Source organism: Leptopilina heterotoma, unplaced genomic scaffold (assembly GCF_015476425.1).
Source record: "Leptopilina heterotoma isolate Lh14 unplaced genomic scaffold, ASM1547642v1 Lhet_581, whole genome shotgun sequence".
Lineage (NCBI taxonomy): Eukaryota > Metazoa > Arthropoda > Insecta > Hymenoptera > Figitidae > Leptopilina > Leptopilina heterotoma.
In genome coordinates, this window is record NW_025111132.1 from 210,814 (window position 1) to 232,147 (window position 21,334).

Sequence of the window (21,334 nt, forward strand, 5' to 3'; positions counted from 1 at the left end):
CTGTCAACAGAAATTTTTTTCTTTTGTTATCAACAGAAGGTCGATTTTCAGTTGGTTATTTAAGTGTGCGACTTACAATTGTGTTCTCCAGCAATTAGTGCCAGTAATTATTAATTTTTTTCTTTTTTCTCATTGTAAAAGTTATCGTTGTTTACATGAGTTATTCATCGAATTCAATCGGGTAAATAGCCTTTATAATAGTATCAGACCTAACCTTCAAAAAATTAAAGAGACTGTTTCATATTGTCGCGAGGTGTTATGAGATGGCCACGTCCCTACTGAAAAAGCCGACGTCTGATCCGACGTCAGAAATGATTAGGATATTATGTCATATAATATGTCAGATCCGACGTCAGAAATCTAGTAGGAAACGACGACAGAAAACACGTCGGAAATGTAGTACAAAAATGAGATAAGATCCGTCGTCAGAAATGACGTAATATTGTATTAGGATATTATTAGCAAAAATTTGTGTTAAAACAATTTAAATTATAATTTTTTTTGCCATTTGAATAATTTAACTGGGGTTAAAAATCTAATATTGTAAAACACACAAATGTAGTGCAGTAATTCATAAAAAGAGTTTGTTTATGTAAATAATGAAAACTTTTTTTGGTGAATAAGTTTATTGTGGTATCAGAAAGTAGGCAAGTATTACCTTCGAGAACAAAACATTTAGGTACATTTTTTAAATGTAGAACTTAAGAAGAGTATAAGTATTTTAAAATTTATTAATATAAAAAAATATCAGTTCAATATAAGTTGATATTGAATACCGCTCATAAGTTAAGATTCACTTTTTTTCTTGCAATCGTAGATGAAACGAGACATATAAAGCCATACTCTTTGCATCCTCAAAGCTATGTTCTCGGGACTAACGTTTTTCACCTTTAACTTATGCCGAAGAGAGTCTGCAACAAAATCACATATTTTGTAAATATTAAAAAATTGTATTTTATAGGTATTTTAAAATCTCATTTTTATTTAATGAAAGGTCAATAAATAATCATTCCTATATCAATCTTTCTTATATTATTAGATATTCGAAAAATTGCATTTTTTACATCAGAGTTTATTGCTTTAAGTATGGGAAAGTGGGGCAAAGACGCTGGGCGGGGCGAAACCGTTTTTTAATATCTCCTTCATTTTTTTACTATTAAAATTTCAAAATGCAATCACAACAATTGTTATAAAAATGGAAAAAGACATAATTTAATAGTAAAAAAAAGAGGGAGATATTTTAAAAAATGGCTTTTCCCCACTTTCTCTATTTTTGTATACTTAGAAAACAACGAAAAAAATTTAATTATTTTAAAGTATAAATTGCTTTAATAATGTAACAATTTAAAATCTTAAGATTTTTCCTAGTTTATAATCTTTAAAAAAGAAGTCAACTTATTCTTCAAAACATTTTTTTTAAATCTATTTACCAAATTTAGAGAATTTAAATATTGAACAATCATTTTCTTTCATTGATAATTTTTTAATTTTAGGATTTAATAAACAAATTTTTCTTTTTTATTTTATAACAAATAGGTAGACTCAGTTACTGTTTTACAGTTTAAAATATGAACAAACGCTCTTATTTTTTAGATACTATAAAAGCTCATTAAGTATGTTACCTTTCAAAATTTTGTATTTTTGCGGGGTCAGACATTTCATGTCTTTGTCTCTTTCTTCCATTGCTTTTGTTAATTTTAGGCAACGTTTCTTTAAGACATTTGTGCCCCATAGAATAGAAGCCACATCACGAACAAATTTAGAGTCATTTTGTCTAAGCATTAAATACCATGTATCGACAAAAACATAAGAATTTCCACCAAGGTAAACCTGTCAGTAAAAAACAGTATAATATTAAAAATAAGAAAATTTAAAAGATACACAATGTAAAAGTACATTGATAACCAAAGATCATTTAACCTTTAAAGTGCTATGTGCCAAAAAATCACCCTCAGTGCTACCCCCGGTCTGTCAGATCGCTATTCCCTTTTTAAGTTTTTTTTAGTAATCTATAATTTTCTAAAGACAATTATTGGAAATATTTTTTACTTTTTAACTTAAAAAATTCATTCTACATTATTTTGATTCAATTTTGTTTATTTTTACATATTTTACAATACAAAATTTTAAGATAAAAATTTTTTGAAAAAGTCACTTAACAGATTTTGATAAAATATGAAGCTACTGAAAAGCTCAAGTTCGTATCTTACTTTGAAGGAAAGTTGCAAGCAAAGAAAATTTTTATAGCGGTCTGTCAGACCAGCATACCACTTTAAAGGTTATAATACAATTTATCATATATATCTCAAAATGAACACAAAAATTTTAAAAAATAGAAAGAAAATTATTTTATAAAATTACAATAAGCTACAATTACCTGATCATTTCGAGATGTATAAAGCTTCGGAGGCGGATTGTTTGTTTCTACAAGAATGTCATCCACTCTTCTATTATTTAAAGCCGCAGGTGGAACTGCAACTGTTGTATTGGAAGAAGTTCCGGCCCTATGCTCATTATTGTTGTCCATGTTTTGTAACAATGGTTGTTTAATACTTTTATCTGGATTTTTACATAACGCTCTGTCCTTGCCTTCATCTGTCTTCAAAAGCACTGTGTCGGATGTATCGTGTCTTTCTAATGACCCTTCTGCAAGTACAAAATGATGTTAACAAAACATATTTAATTAATCGAAGTAAATTAAAGAGAAAAATGTATTATTAATCATCGAAAAAATTGTAAGAATTTCAAAATAGCTAGATTGGAATTAGTAGTATTTTTGAATGTACACATTTAATTAAAAAAAATTTCGAATAATTAAAACTTCCTAACGTTGGATTGTGAACAAGAGAATTTTGAAAATATTGTAGGTGATCTTTTCATACCCAGAAAAAACAGAATAATTGAATTTTAGTTTACAATTTTATAAAATAATTCAATTATTGAATTAAACATTTACTGTCAACTATGGCCATTTTGTGCACCAAATAACTTTTTGACTAATTACTTAAACTAATTTAGAATTAAAAGAAAACAGGAAATCAATTTTTGATATGTGTTGTCGACATCCTTCTTAAGATTAATAATTTATGCTATGAAAAAAAATTTTTTGTCTGATTTGTAGCCATTAAAAGTCGTACACAAAATAGTCCCAGGTACGGGTCTATTTTGTGAATCGAACTTTATCTCTTTTTATAATGTTGCAAAAACATTTTTTTATCGTTTCTACTTTATTAAATCTTTTGTCTAAATACTCCAGAGTAAATTAAAAAAAGAATGACCCAGTAAACGAAAACTAATTGAAATGAATTAAAAAGAATTCACAAAGAGCTTTCGTGAATCCCGCTTTGTGACAAATACGAATTGGAGCCATGATGCAATTTTCCTGAATTCGTGAAACTGTATTGAACTTCCGAACCTTCTATCCGTACCAATTCACTGGACAAGTTTTGAGCCTTTAATTTTTTTCAATTCGTTAGCACGAATTCAATGCATTCCTTGGCCATTTCTTTCGAATGCGAATTCGTTTGGACAAATTGGTACATATTGAATTAAATTCAATTGAATATACAAAGAGCTTGAGTGAATCCCGCTTTGTGACAAATACGAATTGGAGCCTACCAAAAATGTTAATTCGTTTCAATTCATTTGAATTAGTTTTTTTTTACTGGGGAGATAGTAAAATTTTTTTGTAAATATTATACAACAAAATGTAAAATAAAACACTAAAGATATTTCTAAAAAACTAGATTTACTAAAAATTAAATACCTTTCCTTAAATTATATATTACTAAGGTACTAAATAACATTTTTTTAAATATATATTTTGTAATAATATATTATTATAATAATAAAATTATCATTTAAACACTTGTAAATAACTGGGGGGCTGAAAGAGGTATAAAAAACGTTGAGTGGAAAAGTGGGATAAGTGACTCAGTAAAGTCAGGAAAAATTAAATTTTTGTAACAACCCTGTAAATGTTTACGAAAAAAAATTAAAATTTAACATTAAACTTACCATCTTCCAAAGGGTTCCCAACAATTGAACCTGCTACTTCTGAATCGGAACTTTCTGCTTCTAAACCGGGACTTTCAACTTCTGAATCACTTATTCTGGACACTCCTTCAGCTTTATTAACAAAATAGTTATTTTCGTAACAAGGGCGCAAAATAGGTGATTGCGACGATGGCGAAATGAAGGGACCGAGGGGACACAATTTCGCGCCCGAGGCGAAGCCGAGGGAGCGAAAGTGTCCCCTCGGTCCCTTCATTTCGCCAAAGTCGTAATCACCTTTGCGCCCATGATGCGAACATAATTTTTTGTCCTAACTGCACGGAAAGTATGGCATTGAGGGCACGCACGATTAAACTCTCATATTAGTTAAAAATTAAGCTCTATATAAACATTATATCGAATGAAGTCTCTAATGATAGAAGTTTTGAAATAGAAATAAAAAACAATGTATTCTGGAAACATAGTATTTATTTAGAACGTAGTAATTAATAATTAAACAAAACTGAAACAGGAACTTTTAAAATTGACAATTTTGATAAACGAAATGGGAACAAAACCAAATATCTCATTATTTTTTTTAGAGAAAATAAAAAAAAAATTGCAAATTTTTATAGACAAAATAAAACAAGTTGAAAATGTTTGCAGTTTTATAGTCAACATAAAAAGAAAGTTGAAAATGTCGCATTTTAATGAAGAAAATCAAATAATTAACAAGCGGGCGGTAAAGTATTTTCCGCCCGCTCGGAGGTAGGGGAAGCGGGTGGAAAATACTTTACCGCCCGCTGACGTCATACAAGCGGGCGCAAAATACTTTTCCGACCGCTTCTCCCACTCCCGGGCGTAATGTGTTACTTTGCGCCCGCCTTAAGTGCCCGAAATGACATACTTTCCGTGCAGGTAGGACAAAAAATATTATTAAAATAGACAATAATCTCAGTAATATATACAATTTATTACTTGTCAACATAAAAAAAATATAATATATAATATGTTTAATAAAAATCGTAATTTTTTTTACCATCACTGTTATTTTCTGATAGATCGCTGGATGACACCAATCTTTTTCTATTTTTCATCAGCACCCCACTATTATATTCTAAGTTTTCATCGAATGAAAGTCTTTTTTTGCCTTTCTGTAAAAAAATTCATATTTACTAATATTTATTAATTTTTCTTCGAAATATGAAAAAAATAATTTTTAATTACAAGGTATATTCAGTAACATTAAACAAATTATAAGCGAGAGGAATAATTTTTTTTCAATTCGATAAAACTTTTGATAATTATGTATACTACACGGAAAAAAATTAATCTCTAAATTAGAGATTAAATCTGAGATTTAGGCATAAACTATCACTGGAATCGGACGTAAGATGTAAGCAGATCACTAAAACTGAAATTTGGTATTATATCTAATCCGAATATTAGTATTGTGAAGAACACGTATTTCTTATGCCTAAAAATGATATTAGGAATCTCAAATTTTATTACATATGGAACATATGTTCTAAACTATCAACTTACTTGAATAAATTCAAATCTAATAAATTATTTGAATAAACAATATTAAAAATTTTAATCGTATATTTATATAATTCTTATTTTTGTAATAACTCGATGTAATAAGAATTTATAATTTATCACAATTTAGAGTGAGAATTATTCACAAAATATTTATATTGTTTTCCCTGTATGAACTATACATTGACAAGTATAAAAAAGTAGTTGGATATTTTTAAAACACAATACGAATTTTATATTTTTATTTCATTTTTTTGTTTTAACGGCGTTGGAAAGTCTGTAAAATTTGTAGGTTACAATTATTACCCGACAAAATACGACACTGACTGATTTAAATGACGTGAAATAGGTAAATAAACATTTTGCAACCACTTTTTCTCTAAACACAGACACTTTTTACAAAATAGGCCAACATACAACGAGTAGGAATCTTCTTAATTACCTAAATTCAAAAGATGGTTTAAATTCATGCAGAAACGCGGTTGTAAAATGTAAAATTGGAAAGTGATGTAATGCTAAGAATATAACAGCTGGACCATTGTGCTCTCTGCATGCTTCTGATTAACTTAAAACACAATGTACCTAATTCATATAAAAAAAGTTGTGAAATTAACAAATCTCTAAATCAGAGATGTGAATTTATGGCGTTTTCTGGTATAAAGTTTGACAGAATCAAACACAACTTATCACAGTAATTGTGACTATAATGTTTAATTTAGATACACTTATATTTCATTGGACTTCAAATTAATATTATTTCAAGTTTAGAGATTAATTTTTTTCCGTGTACTATTCTATTTTATTTATTTCTTTCTCAAATTGAGAAAATTTAAATCTTAATTAATATTAGTAAATTTCTACGAAAGAGCATTTATTTTTGTAAGCCCGTTTACTACTTAAATAAATAAATTGAAAATTACCATAGTTCCATTTCCTCCAGTTTTCCTGGAGTTTCTTTTGGGTTCTTCCGTAAAACTAGTATTCCGGATGTTCGCAAATTTTTTCCTCTTACTGACTCTTGTCGGTTCGATGACTATAGAATATTTTCTGAAAAATAATTTTAATTAATTAATAATTTATTTTTATTTAATAATTATATGTAATAGAAAAAAATTTTAATAAATAATTAATTAATAGAAAAATTTGTTAAAAATAAAAATTTATTTAATTTTCTCTCTTGTATTATTAATTGATGAATTGTTAACAAGACCTTAATAAAAAAATTCTATTTATATTTTTCTACATTTACAATTTTTTTAATTAATAGTCAAATTATATTTTCTTGAAATGCACAAAAATAAATGCAAAATTTAAGTATTTTCTTTAAAAAATGAAAAATACAACCAATAAAATATTTTATTCACACGTGGCGTCAGTGCACTCGACTGCGTTCTTTACAATTTACTTTAACACTTATTACACTTATTCTTTCTTTTTTTAACTTAAAAATAATTAATTCAATTGGAATTCGATAATTTGTCACATATATTGACAAATTTTTCACACTTACCTTCAACACGAAAATGGTACAAAAATCAAATTAAAATTTTTCTGTCCACTAAGTAATCAGAACAAATGACTATAACAGTGCCACACACTTTAATGCCGACTAAAATTTGAAAACATCACGTGACTTAAACAAGTTCAATGACGGATTATGATATGTTAGCCCCCGTAACCTATAAATTTTCTTAACTTTACCTTAATGCTTACTTTGAAATAAAAACAAAAAGAAAGTAATAATATCTTAAAGAATAAAAATGTTCTTTAAATAACTGTATGCATAAAAAAATCATAAAAATTGCATTAAATTTTCAATTTCATTTACAAATATTTTTATAAACATTTCGGGCTCGAAAATATGATGATACGTAGTTGGTGTCGTTATATTTTTTTGGATTAACCGCAGTTTACCTTGCTTCATTGAGCTGAAAATTTTAGTTAGATTACTCACGTTTTTGTAGAATATATATATTTTTTGTTTGTGTCTACATATTTTACTAAGTTACGTGAAAGATGTCAAAGAAAAAAAATCCTAAACGGGACGATTGCGAACAGGTAGGACCAAATTCATCTACGAAAATAACCACAAATGTTTCTATAATAAAATAACCTCAAATTGTTTCAATTATACATTTTTGCTTTTAAAAATGAGTTTCAAGTTAAAAATTTAGTTCATGCATGTCTATTATGTGCTTTATTTTAGGTCAATAATAAGAGAAATGAAGGTAAATCTTATAAAAATTATATGTAATCTGGTTCGCTAAGTGAAATTCCTTTATCCACGTGGTATCGGTACCAAAAAATCGGACCGGCAAAAAGTAAGTTATAAGTAAAATAAGTAAAGTAGTAAATAAAATAGTAATTTTTCATGTGATGATAATGTAAAAACAAGTTCAAAAATTCAAATTTTTTTCCATAGACACTGAATATTGACAAAACGGAAATGGAAATTTGCCAAACAAGCGAAGTACCTTTTGCAAGTGTGCAAGAAATGGAAATTGACCAACAAGAAACATGTGATGAAGATTTATTTCCAAAAAACGGAAAGCATTTAGACGAATTAAATACTTTTGAAGTAGGATACAGTACAGAACATGCTGATGGAGTAAGTTTATTTATTCTTTCTCAAAGTTTGCAAGGAATATTTTTTGAACTTTACAATTACCATTTCAATTTTAAATCCTCTTTAATTTTTTTTAATAACACGAAAATTATTATTTAATTAATTGAACTTATCCAAATTTATTTTATGACAATTCAAATTATTGCTACTTGTATAATCGTTAAGCAAATTACCAAAAAAGAAAAAAAGTTAAATAAACTTTCTACTTAAATAAATGCAGTACGTATATCTTTTACATAAATAAATTTAATAACTTTATATATAATTACATAGGTAGAAAAATATTAATTTTCCTATTTGAAAATAAAAGTGTTGCATTCTAGTAAAATATAAAATTTCTTTTAAGTAAGCCCAGATAGCACAATACTTTGTAGGAACTTAGCAGGAAACTATCCGCGTTAAGTTCCGAACTTAACGCGGTTAAGTTCCTTCTAAGTTCCCTGAACTTTTAAATGTCCTCCGGTTTAAACTTAACGGTGTTAGCTTCCTGGAAATTATCGATATAAATTTGCTGAAAAATTGCAATGTAACTTTTGTGAAGAATAGAAATTTAAGTTTAAAGAAAGTTTTCTGTGTAACTTTCCATAAAACTAGCTCTTCTAAGTTCCCTAAAAAATGATAAGCAATTTTCCCCAAAAATAGAAATGTAAGTTTTCAGAAAACGTAATTGATTAAGTTAAAGAATATAATATATGCTATTATATAATTATAAAATTGTACACTTGGAAAATTAATATGTATTTATTACTTATTAATACAATAACAATAATAATAATAATAATAATAATGAATTTATTATAATTATTTTTTTGTTGACAAAATTAATTATTAATAATAAACACCATTATTAATTTCAATGGAAAAATAATTTTAAAAAATAATTTTACAACTTGCTCTTATCTATTTAATTTATTACTACCTGAATTAAGTTTAGATTTCTAACAACAATTTATTGCGAAACAAATATTTTTTTAAAATAAAATTTGGGGGAAGTGGGAATTGAACCCTTGTTTGCAGAACAGAAATCGAGAACCTAACCACTAACCTAAACGACCATCTGAATACAGGAAACTAAAATCTTCCACGCTTGATGCGCATACCAAGCAGATTGCGCGGGAAAGAGGCGCATGAAAAGTCTCCAATTTTTATTTTCCGAATCTTTATTTTATCGAAATTCTTTTTATCTAATAAGAATTAATTATAATTTCTTTTAATCGAAAGAATAATTATTAAAAACATTATCTTTTTGAATGACTAATTAACAGAATGTTTAATACTGCGAAAGAAAATTTTTTATAATCTTCAAGTAACTGAATTATCATTTCTAAAAATTATTATTTTTTATATTTCTTATTTACACTAATATTTTTATTTTCGAAATGTCAATTTTGATAGATATTATTTTATAGATTTGTTAATAATTATAATAATTATATTCCCGAATTATTATTCAATATAAATCAAATATTACCGAATTACCAATTCTTAAAAAATTTATTGTTCCTAATAATATTTCTTTATAATGTGTAAATGTTCTATATTTTAAAGTCTCTAAATGTTATTTTATCGAAATATCATTTGTTATAAAACTCTTTTCTTATAAATGTTTTTCAAAATAATTTTAACTTTTTCGAATTAACATTACTCATAATTTTCTTTACTCCTAATCATTCTTCTTTATAATTACTACATTTTCTAACTTGTATTTCTTCTAACTATAACTTTACCGAATTGTTACTTCTCATAATTATTATTACATCGAAATATTATTTTTCAAAATTTTTGTAATAACTAATAATTTTTTATACAAATTTTTTATTGTATAATAACCAGTTTTTATAATTTTATTTTATTCGAATAATTATTTCGTATAATTTTTTTCTTACGGAAATTATATTTTAAATAATTTTTTTAACCGATTTTTTATTTTTCCTAATATTCATTTATTCAAATAATTTTTTTTCATAATTTCTATATTTCCTAATTCGTATTTTAAATAACATACATTTTTTCTAAGATTTAAATTCTCTAATTTTTTATTTTCCTAACCTATAAATGATATAATAAGAATTGCACCGAATAGTTATTTCACATACAGAGTATCCGGTTAGGATGTTTCCCATCTCTGAAGAATATGGCGCCAAATTTGAAAAATTTTTATTATTTTATTATTTAAAAATTATTAATTATTACAAATATCGTTTAAAACAATTAAATATCATTAGGGAAACTGTTTTAAACAATATTTGTAATAATTAATAATTTTTAAATAATAAAATAATAAAAATTTTTCAAATTTGGCGCCATATTCTTCAGAGATGGGAAACATCGAAACCGGATACTCTGTATGTGAAATAACTATTCGGTGCAATTCTTATTATGTCATTTATAGGTTAGGAAAATAAAAAATTAGAGAATTTAAATCTTAGAAAAAATGTAGGGTAAGTGTACCAATTGCCGAGGGTGTTCCATTTGTCGATGTTACCATGGTAATAACCAAAAAATATTGTCTAAAATGTCTCATTTGTTTGTTTATATAATATTAATATATATTTTTTACATTTATAACGCATAAAAAAATTAATATTTATTACTTTTTTTCATTTACAATGTGCTACACTGTTTAAATAAAATTCAAAGTTTGTTTACTCGACAACAGGAACCATCCTCGACAATTGGTACGTTTACCCTATGCTTGTAAAATACGAATTAGGAAATATAGAAATTATGAAAAAAAATTATTTGAATAAATGAATATTGGGAAAAATAAAAAATCGGTTAAAAAAAATATTTAAAATATAATTTCGGTAAGAAAAAAAGTATACGAAATAATTATTCGAATAAAATAAAATTATAAAAACTGGTTTTTTAAAACCAGTTTTTTTTTATTTGTATAAAAAATTATTAGTTATTACAAAAATTTTGAAAAATAATATTTCGATGTAATAATAATTATGAGAAGTGACAATTCGGTAAAGTTATAGTTAGAAGAAATACAAGTTAGAAAATGTAGTAATTATAAAGAAGAATGATTAGGAGTAAAGAAAATTATGAGTAATGTTAATTCGAAAAAGTTAAAATTATTTTGAAAAACATTTATAAGAAAAGAGTTTTATAACAAATGATATTTCGATAAAATAAAATTTAGAGACTTTAAAATATAGAACATTTACACATTGTAAAGAAATATTATTAGGAACAATAAATTTTTTAAGAATTGGTAATTCGGTAATATTTGATTTATATTGAATAATAATTCGGGAATATAATTATTATAATTATTAACAAATCTATAAAATAATATCTATCAAAATTGACATTTCGAAAATAAAAATATTAGTGTAAATAAGAAATATAAAAAATAATAATTTTTAGAAATGATAATTCAGTTACTTGAAGATTATAAAAAATTTTCTTTCGCAGTATTAAACATTCTGTTAATTAGTCATTCAAAAAGATAATGTTTTTAATAATTATTCTTTCGATTAAAAGAAATTATAATTAATTCTTATTAGATAAAAAGAATTTCGATAAAATAAAGATTCGGAAAATAAAAATTGGAGACTTTTCATGCGCCTCGATTTGTTAATTAAAACTTCATAATATAAATTAATTTTAAAACATTTCTATAAACAAAATTAGAAAATAATTAATTTATTATCTTTACATTTTTTTTAAATACACATTTTTTTCTGTAGAAATTTTTTCAAAAAAAAGTTTGAAAATTTATTTATTTAAATTTATATCTTTTACGAAGAATAAAATTAAATAATAATAATATAAATAATTAAATTAAATAATTGTTACTAAATATTATTGGTTAATTAAAACTTTATAAATTAATTTAAATAATTTAATTAACTATAAATAAATTAATTTAATTGAATAATTATTTATCTAATTATTAATTTATTTTTAATATAAAACTAATAATAATTATTATACAATTAATTATATTAAATTAATAAATTAAATTAATTTTAAATTAAAACAATACTAAATTAAAATACTATTTTAAATTTATAATTATGCAAATTACAAAACTTTTTATTTTCAAATATTGACTTTAATTTCAATAATTTCACATTAAAAATTTAAAAGAATTCACTTACCTAATAAGTAATTAATTATTATTATTTATCATTTTCAAAAATTGTAATAAAATTACTGTAAAGAATTTCGATTTTTAAAATTTTAATTATATTCATTTAAAATTTGTTCACTGCAATAATGACTAAACTAAATAAATTTAATTTTAGGGTGGTCACAAGTTTCAGTTTATCCCTGGCAAAATTCTTTTTACAGAAAAATATGAAAGTTTATGGAAAATGAGTAAAATTTATGAATTTTAATGATTTCTAAAAATTAGAATTATAACCCTTCCTGAAGTGAATCATTTTCTACAATCTTTAACTAAACTTCATCTCTAAATAAATTATTTTTTATATAATGTTCCGAAAGTTCTTCTAGAATTCAAATCTAAATACAAGAATTAATTAATTAATTTTCATTACACTGGTTTACAGTGAAATTGTCAATCGAACAAAACAATTTTTTTCGAATAGTAGGTGTTTTTTGAGTAAGAAAATCATAGTTTTAATTTTTTTCCCTCGTGCAGTTTTTCTGTAGCTTCAAATTTTGCATTTTCGAGGTGCGACGCCACTTAAACTTACCTGTAGGAAAATTAGCTTGTCAAAATATAATAAATGAGGTATCATTGGAAAGGTTATTAAATTACCTTTCGATCCATAGGTCACAGAATAAAATTCAACAAAAAACGAGAGAGTTACAGTCGATTAAAGATGAAATTTCATGACAATTTTGATGAATTTTAGACATTTGAGTAACTTCTACTATTTTTTTCTACATCAAACAGGAAAGAATGTTTAGGTTTTAATTTTTTTATTGATGGACTATATCATTACACAAATTTTGAGCCCTTGTGGACCTCGATTGGATTAAAAATGACAATTCTACACTAAATTTAGTGAACGAAACTACATTCTTCATTTTTAGTATCCCTTAAACATTTTCAGCAATAATTGAAGTAATAAAATTTGGTTAAGTGCTAAAGTTACTAAAATCACTAATAAAGGATTTCTGAAATCGTAGATTTCGAATCCAATGTTAGTTTTCTAAATTTCAAAATGGCGGATCCAATGTGGCGGACAAGTTTTTAAAAATCGATTAAATTCGTCTTAAATTCGTTACTCAGGGGTTTTCGGGGTCGCTGATTACGAATCTGATGTCGGATTTCGAAAATTGAAAAGGATGGATTCATAATGGTGAACGAGTTTTTTAAAATCCATCGAATTTGCACCTATTGGATCCGCCATTTTTAATTTTTAAAATCTGACATCAAATTCGTAATCAGCGACCCCGAAAACCCCCGAGTAACGAATTTAAGACGAATTTAATCGATTTTTAAAAACGTGACGCCATATTGGATCCGCCATTTTGAAATTTAGAAAACTAACATTGGATTCGAAATCTACGATTTCAGAAATCCTTTATTAGTGATTTTATTAACTTTAGAGCTTAACTAAATTTTATTACTTCAATTTTTGCTGCAAATGTTTAAGGGATACTAAAAATGAAGAATGTAGTTTCGTTCACTAAATTTAGTGTAGAATTGTCATTTTTAATCCAATCGAGGTCCACAAGGGCTCAAAATTTGTGTAATGATATAGTCTATCAATAAAAAAATTAAAACCTAAACATTCTTTCCTGTTTGATGTAGAAAAAAATAGTAGAAGTTACTCAAATGTCTAAAATTCATCAAAATTGTCATGAAATTTCATCTTTAATCGACTGTAACTCTCTCAATTTTTGTTGAATTTTATTCTGTGACCTATGGATCGAAAGGTAATTTAATAACCTTTCCAATGATACCTCATTTATTATACTTTGTCAAGCTAATTTTCCTACCGGTAAGTTTAAGTGGCGTCGCACCTCGAAAATGCAAAATTTGAAGCTACAGAAAAACTGCACGAGGGAAAAAAATTAAAACTATGATTTTCTTACTTAAAAAACACCTACTATTCGAAAAAAAATTGTTTTGTTCGATTGGCAAAAAAAAGTTTTTAATTTGTAAACCTGTGTTATTTATAGTTAATTAAATTATTTAAATTAATTTATGAAGTTTTAATTAACCAATAATATTTAGTAACAATTATTTAATTTAATTATTTATATTATTATTATTTAATTATATTCTTCGTAAAAGATATAAATTTAAATAAATAAATTTTCAAACTTTTTTTTGAAAAAATTTCCCATGTTAAGTTCGGAAATTTGTCGTGTTAAGTTCCTGGAAACTTCCAGGAAACTTGATATGTCTCAAGATTTAAAGTTTCCGCTGTTAACTTCTAGGAAATTATCATTGTAATTTTCCTGGAAAAAAGGACTGTAAATTTCCTGAAAAATTTAAGGAAGTTTATTTTGGAAGTTTCTCTAAAATTATTTCTGTTAATTTTACATTAATTATTATTTAAAATAAAAATAATAATAATAATATTCATAATAATCGTAATAATAATAAATATTTAATATTTATACAAAATGGGATTTTTTTATAAAAATAAAATTTAAAAAATTTTAAAATTATTTAATTTACTTATTTTATACTTTTCCCGCAGTTGTTACCTACTTATTTTTGTTTTTGGAAACCTAACATTAAAGAAGACAAACTTGAAAATAAATTCGGGGGAACGGGGGATCGAACGCGGATTTCGACGGACGCAACGCAACTTCCTAACCAACTACGCTAACCTAACACTTGAGTAGAAAAAAAAATCTTTCTCTTAAGGTACAAGTAATCTTATTGGTTGGTAAACATGAATGGCGGGAAAATTTAAAAGTTTTATTCTCATAATCAAGTATTTCTTATATAATTATTATATTTTAATTCTTATAACGATTAATAATTTTAAATAGTGGTTATTACTGATTATTTTGTATATGAGAATAATCAAACAAGTTATACAAACAGTTTTAATACTTGGAATCAAGATATATTAAATGGAAGTTGTTCTTTATCTTCTTTCTTTATCTAATTTTAAAATTACCTTTTATTGTCAAAGATTACATTTATTATTATTATTATTATTATTATTATTATTATTATTATTATTATTATTATTATTATTTTTTTTTTTTTTTTTTGCTTAGGGACTTTTGGGAAATCTGCCTACAGATACCTTGGATTCCGCACTCCAAGGTTATGTGGGGTTGGTAAAATAAGAAAAAAAAAGGGAATATAAAAAAAAGATAAATAAAGAAATGTTATAAGAAATTTAATTAACTGGCGACCTACTACCAGCCCGACCCACTAAAACCCGTAACCCTTCTTTTGGAGCCCTTTACCCTCCCTCGGAACTGTCGTAAGACTTTAGCCTTCGAGGGAGGCGCTCCAACTCTATCGCTGCTGCGACTTTGTTCTGTGTCTGCGGTTCTCCTGCGTCAATAGTTAAAAAATTTAAAACTATTTCAATATAAAAGCGGAATTAACAGCACAACAACAATAAAAAACAAAATTTTTTAAGAAGTTTAAAAAGTCAAAAGATAAAATTATAAACGGATATATAAAAAAAAAAGAAAAAATAAACGCGTATAAAATATTGAAAACAAAACTGTACAAACATGAATAAAAAAACACACACAATTAAAAAATGTATACGGACAAATAAATCACAAAATAAATTAATAAAAAACAAATAAACAAATTAAAAGCTGTTTAAATTACGCTTTTTGGCGGCCGTCGAGATCCTTCCTCGACATAACCGAGATTATGAAGTTCTCGACTTTCCGCCAATTATCTGCTGACTGGGTCATCAGCGATACCATGTTCTCCGGTGTAACTTGACTGTTTACACCTTCGAACATGGCCCGCCTCTCCAAGTCCCATTTCTTGCATGAGAAGAGGGTGTGCTCCGCGTTGTCCTCAGGGAACTGGCAATATGCACACACCTCGTCCTCGCGTAATTTAAAGCGACACAGGTACGAGTTAAAACACCCGTGACCTGTGAGCGCCTGAGTCAAATAATAGGAGACTTCTCCATGTTTTCGGTTTATCCAGGTGGTGAGTGTTGGAATCAGACGATAGGTCCATCTACCCTTTTCCTCCCTATCCCATCTGTCCTGCCATGTCTCGATAAGTCTGTTTCTCGCGTATTTGCGGATGTAGTCCTTGCTAGGTCTTTTCTCTTCTGGGTACTCGGGATTATTTCTTCTTTTAAAAAGAAGAAATACTTCCTCCCTTTCCCTTGCCATAAGATCTGCCGGCGGGACCCTTGCAAGGACTTGCACAGCGCTCGTCGAGACCGTCTTATACGCAGAAACGATACGGGTAGTAACACATCTCTGCGCAGACAGCATATTATCGCAAATGGTTTTGCTTCTTGTTTTAAGTGAGGGAGCCCACGCTGCTGCTGCGTAAAACAGCTTAGCGTGGGCAACACTAACCACCAGTCTCCTTTTCCTTTCACGTGGTCCGCGAACGTTTGGCATAAGTCGTGCCAAGTCTGACGCACACTTTATCGCCTTATTCAAGGCCGTCGCTATATGGTAATGGAAGTTTAACCTTCCATCGAGCTCCACTCCTAAATACTTAATATGTTTACTCCACTTGACCTCGAATTCGTCTATCACGATTCGTGGGAAACTATAACCACGTCTGTCTGTGACGAGCAGAGCTTCGGTTTTTTCCAAGGCCATTTGAAGACCTCTGGCATCCAACCAGCTTTTAACTCGCCGCAGACATTCGTTCACCAATGTTTCAAGGGCTTCCTCGCTTTCGGCTGAGCACACGACCAACGCATCGTCCGCAAAGCCGATGATGACCGCGCCTTCAGGTAGACCCATTCGCAGGAAGTTATCATAGGATACATTCCACACGAATGGTCCCACCCTCGAGCCTTGGGGGGCACCACTTTGCATCTCTTCCTTAAGAGTCCAGTTGTCCCCCTCATAGATTACCCACCTGTCGCTAAGATAATCATTCATTATCCGCAACAAGTAGGGCGGTATTCTCTTCTCCATCATCGACTGGATGAGATCTTTCCATCGTGCGGAGTTAAACGCGTTACGTATGTCAATAGCCACCAATGCGCAGAAGCCCTTCTTCTTCTTTGGTCCCAATTTGTTTTTTCCCGCTTTGGCTATGTCCACAACTGCCTGAATGGCATCAACCGTGGACCTGCCTTTGCGGAAACCAAATTGGTAATCGGATAGACTATTCTCTCCGGTCAAATGGGTTTGCATTCTCTGCAGAACCATATCCTCTAGAAGTTTACCCATCGTATCTAACAGGCAAATAGGCCTGTACGACGAGACTTTATCCAGAGGTTTTTCGCCTTTTCTTAGGAGGACTAGCCTCTGCCGCTTCCAGTCGCGGAAGAACTCTCCTTTCTCAAGGCAAAGATTGAAACATCGGAGCAGAATCTGGGGTGAAGTGTCGATAACCAATTTTAGGATCTCGTTACTTATCCCATCGATTCCAGGCGCCTTGCCTGTTTTCAATCTTCTACCTGCATTTCTCAATTCTGTAAGAGTGAAGAGTTCCTCCTCACCGACTTCGCAGGTACTCCAGTCCTTCCTAACCCACGGTTCTGCAGGAGGAAATAGAGCTTTTATAATCCTTCTGACCCAATCGGGATTGTCCAGGCCGGGGGTCTTTTGCCTCGTTCCTAATTTCTTAGTAACGATTTTAAAAGCCAGACCCCATGGGTCCTTCTCGACATCATCAATTAGGTCTTTCCAGCAACGGCGTTGTGACGCTTGAATCTCTTTTTTCAGGCTTTTCTTGGCCTCCTTAAATACTTCCTTTAGCAAAGGATCTCCCTTAGAACGGGTATAATTCCTTCTAGCTTTGAAGCACGCTTTCCGCAAGGAGGCCAGAGCATCCGACCACCAGTGCACCGAGCTTTTTCGTGAAGCGGTACACCTGCGACGCGGCATAGATGCATCGCAGGCAGCGGTGATGGTTTTCCTCACCGCTCGTACCTCTGCATCCAGGGTATTTGGCCTCTGCACCCAACCCAATTCCTCAATGAGGCGGGATTCTTCCAGGGATCGGACAAATTTCTCCTTATCGATTTTCTTCACATTCCAGGAGAGGCGTTTTCGACACGGTGCTTCCTGTCTTCCACCATTTCCTGTGTCTCCCACTGAGACTGAAAACTCGATGTACTGGTGGTCACTTGCGGTATACTCCTCAGAGGCTCGCCATTCGTTAATGCGTCTGAATAGAGGAGATGATGCAATCGTAAGATCAATGATCGATCCAATTGCACCCCTCCTAAACGTCCATGTCCTTCCCCAGTTCACAATCGTTAAATTGCTCCTGGAGACCATTTCTCCGATCACTCTGCCTCTTTTATCGAGCCTTGACTCGCCCCACTCCGGCGACTTAGCATTAAAATCCCCGGTGACGAGTACATCCAGCTTGGATTCTCTAAGGCTCGACTCGAGTTCCTGAATCTTCGAAGTCCGTCAGTGCATCGTTTGGCGAGAAGTAGCAGCTGTACATACGTATGCCCGCAGCCTCTACCCAAACGAATCCACTGCTCGTCTCCAGATACCTTGCAACCCGCAGCTCAGGATTGCACACTTGAACAGCGGCCCTACCTGATTTATCCTGGTACCAGGGAGCGAGATCGTTTTTCCTGTGTTGCTCGCTGCAGAACAGGATGTCGATCCCTTTTTCCTTGACCGTCTGCATCAGGAGGGCCTGCGCCGTCCTGCAGGTGTGCAGGTTGACCTGCAGAAACTTTAAGGGTTTGCCTTTTTATGCCTCTGCAGCAATTCCCTGTAAACCGGACAAGAGCTTTTCCCGGATATATGGACAATATCTGTCTTTCCTAAATCTGTGCATGTTAAACACTTAGGTTGTTCGACGGAACAGTTCTTTGCCATGTGACCCTCACCGCCGCATCTCCGACAGTTTTTAGTTCTGTCGGGGCCTTTGCATGATCGGGTCACGTGTCCATATGTAAGGCACTTTAGGCACCTCACAACTTCCAGATGCTCTCGGACTCGGACGTTTAACCATCCTATTCTTACCTTGCCGATCTTCAGCAGAGTCTGACTATCAGTCTCTGCCAGGCGGACCAACGCAACCTTTGTGCCACTAAAACGTGGCAGAAGTCTGCACACTATGTCCGTGTCAGGCTTCCCCAATTTCTCCCTCAAAACCGAAACCACATCCTCCTCGGTCGTAGTTTCATCGAGGCCGTTCAATTCCAGACACCTCTTGTTTACAAGAGCCGTAACCTCGGCCCTATCATGCGAGGCCGAGGCCAGAGCCCTCGCAAATTTTAAGGTGTCACCTCCCTTTTTCACGACCAGGAGAACATCTTTATTAAGTGCCCTCCTGATCCTGAGAACCTCTATATTTGACTCTTCAGGCTTCACAGTGCGTTTCATTTCAGTCACGATCTCAGCGATAGCCTTTGGGTTTTTCGCTGAGATCCTTACTGCCTCTGTATTTCTCGGCTTTGAAGGATACTTTTGGGGCTCCCTATCTTCTTTCTTTTTTAAGGCCTTCTTTTTGGCCTTTGCCTTTTTATCGATGACAGCGGCAAAGCCGTCGCCATCTACTTTGTCATCCTTTGAGACCACTGAAGCGTGAGTCTCTTTGACTATTTTCTCGGCTGCTCCTCCACTACCTGGCTCCAACGGAAGGGTTTGCGTAGGTACTTCCTCGCACTTCCTCTTCTCAGACTGGCCATCAGGATGTGGACTCGCATCCGGACTATTCCCGTTTCTTGGGCGCTTCTTATCATTAAATGCACCGCTCTGACCCGCCGCAGCACGCTTGTGTGATGGTGTTACACAGTTCGCGTTTGTTGGCTCTGGGATTATAAAGGGCTCGGGGATAAATCGCATGTTCTTGCGAATTATATCGTGCACCTTTCCCAACGCCAACATTCCGTCCTGGACGTCCTTGCTAATGTTTTTCTGCTTTTTGCAGGCCCGCCACATACCGTCGAGTATTTTAGGCATTAGTTCGACCTGCTCTACAACATTTTTTTGGAAACTGTTAAGTCCCTTCTCCGCAGAATTTTCGTTTTGGCCCCCCCCAAAATCCGTGGGGCCTGCGACGGTCTTTGAAAGATCGACGGGAGTATTGTCCCCTTGCGGGGTTCCTCCTTGGGGTAATTCATTTAAACTTTGACTCATCTTATTATTATTATTATTATTATTATTAATTTTAATATTTAATTCGGAAATAAAATTAAAACTTTTTTTAATTTTTTCCAAAACTATTAAGGATTTTCAGAAATATTAGTTAAAATAAATAAATTCAATTAATTAATTGAAATTAATTAATAAAAAATAATAAGTACTTGCTTTTTCAATATTAAACAATTGAATGAATATCACTGTGAGATAACTATTAAAAAAGTTATTACATTTGATTAATTTAAATATTTATTTAATAATAAACTCATAAGGTGTTAGATGTAAAAATAAATGTTGAAAATAATTACACAATAAACAGGGCTCGGATCGTCTTTAAGACTAAAAAAAAGTCGCTTTATTCGCAAAAATTTACAACAAAAGTCACGAAAAGTCGCATGAAATTTTAGAAAAAATCATATTTCTCGACAACAGATACATTAATATCAAACAATCCGGAATAAAATTTTTTAAAATTGAATAAAATTCATAGCAAAATTTTAATTAGGTATTTTTAACATTTTTTTTAAATTCTCTTTGAAATGTCAATTATTTTTATAAAGAATAAAATACTCCTCCGAAATTCAATTATTAAAAAAAAATTTTAATAAAATTCTTGTCGAAATTACAATTTAAAATTCTTCTCTGAAATTCAATTACTTTCAAAAGTAATAAAATTCAATTATTTTCAAAAATGTTTTTTAAATTCTTGTCAAAATTTCAATTATGTTTATAAATATAAAAATTCTTCTGCAAAATTCAATTACTTTTAAACATTTTTAAAAAAAATCTGTTCAAAGATTCAATTATCTTTGTAAATAATAATAAAATTATTTTTCTGAAATTGAATTATTTGCAAAGAATTTTAATAAAATCCTTGTCATAATTTCAATTATCTAAATAAATAATAAAATCCTCGGCACAATTTAAATTACCTTCATAAATAATAAAATTCAACCTAGAAATTAAATTACAAATTTTTTTTTAAATTCT

At 29.9% G+C, this 21,334-nt stretch overlaps 1 protein-coding gene across 1 annotated transcript; it reads right to left on the reverse strand.

Annotated features, from left to right (window-relative positions):
- Window positions 1-762: 762 nt before the first annotated feature.
- LOC122508920 lies at window positions 763-7,131 on the reverse strand. The gene is made up of 7 exons (XM_043622586.1): window positions 7,046-7,131; window positions 6,456-6,582; window positions 5,033-5,147; window positions 4,018-4,128; window positions 2,378-2,646; window positions 1,623-1,830; window positions 763-911 (listed from the first exon to the last, which is right to left on the reverse strand). The coding sequence occupies exons 2-7, from the start codon at window positions 6,456-6,458 to the stop codon at window positions 787-789; spliced, it is 831 nt and encodes a 276-aa protein (XP_043478521.1). The 5' UTR covers window positions 6,459-6,582; window positions 7,046-7,131; the 3' UTR covers window positions 763-786.
- Between the last annotated feature and the right edge of the window lie 14,203 nt (window positions 7,132-21,334).

Bases quoted from the DNA above. Each gene is read 5' to 3' on its own strand.
- LOC122508920 (XM_043622586.1), bottom strand. The intron at 4,129-5,032 runs GTAAAAAAAATT...TTGTTAATAAAG, and splicing joins ATCAGAAAATAACAGTGATG to CTGAAGGAGTGTCCAGAATA. The intron at 1,831-2,377 runs GTAATTGTAGCT...TTTTACTGACAG, and splicing joins ATACATCTCGAAATGATCAG to GTTTACCTTGGTGGAAATTC.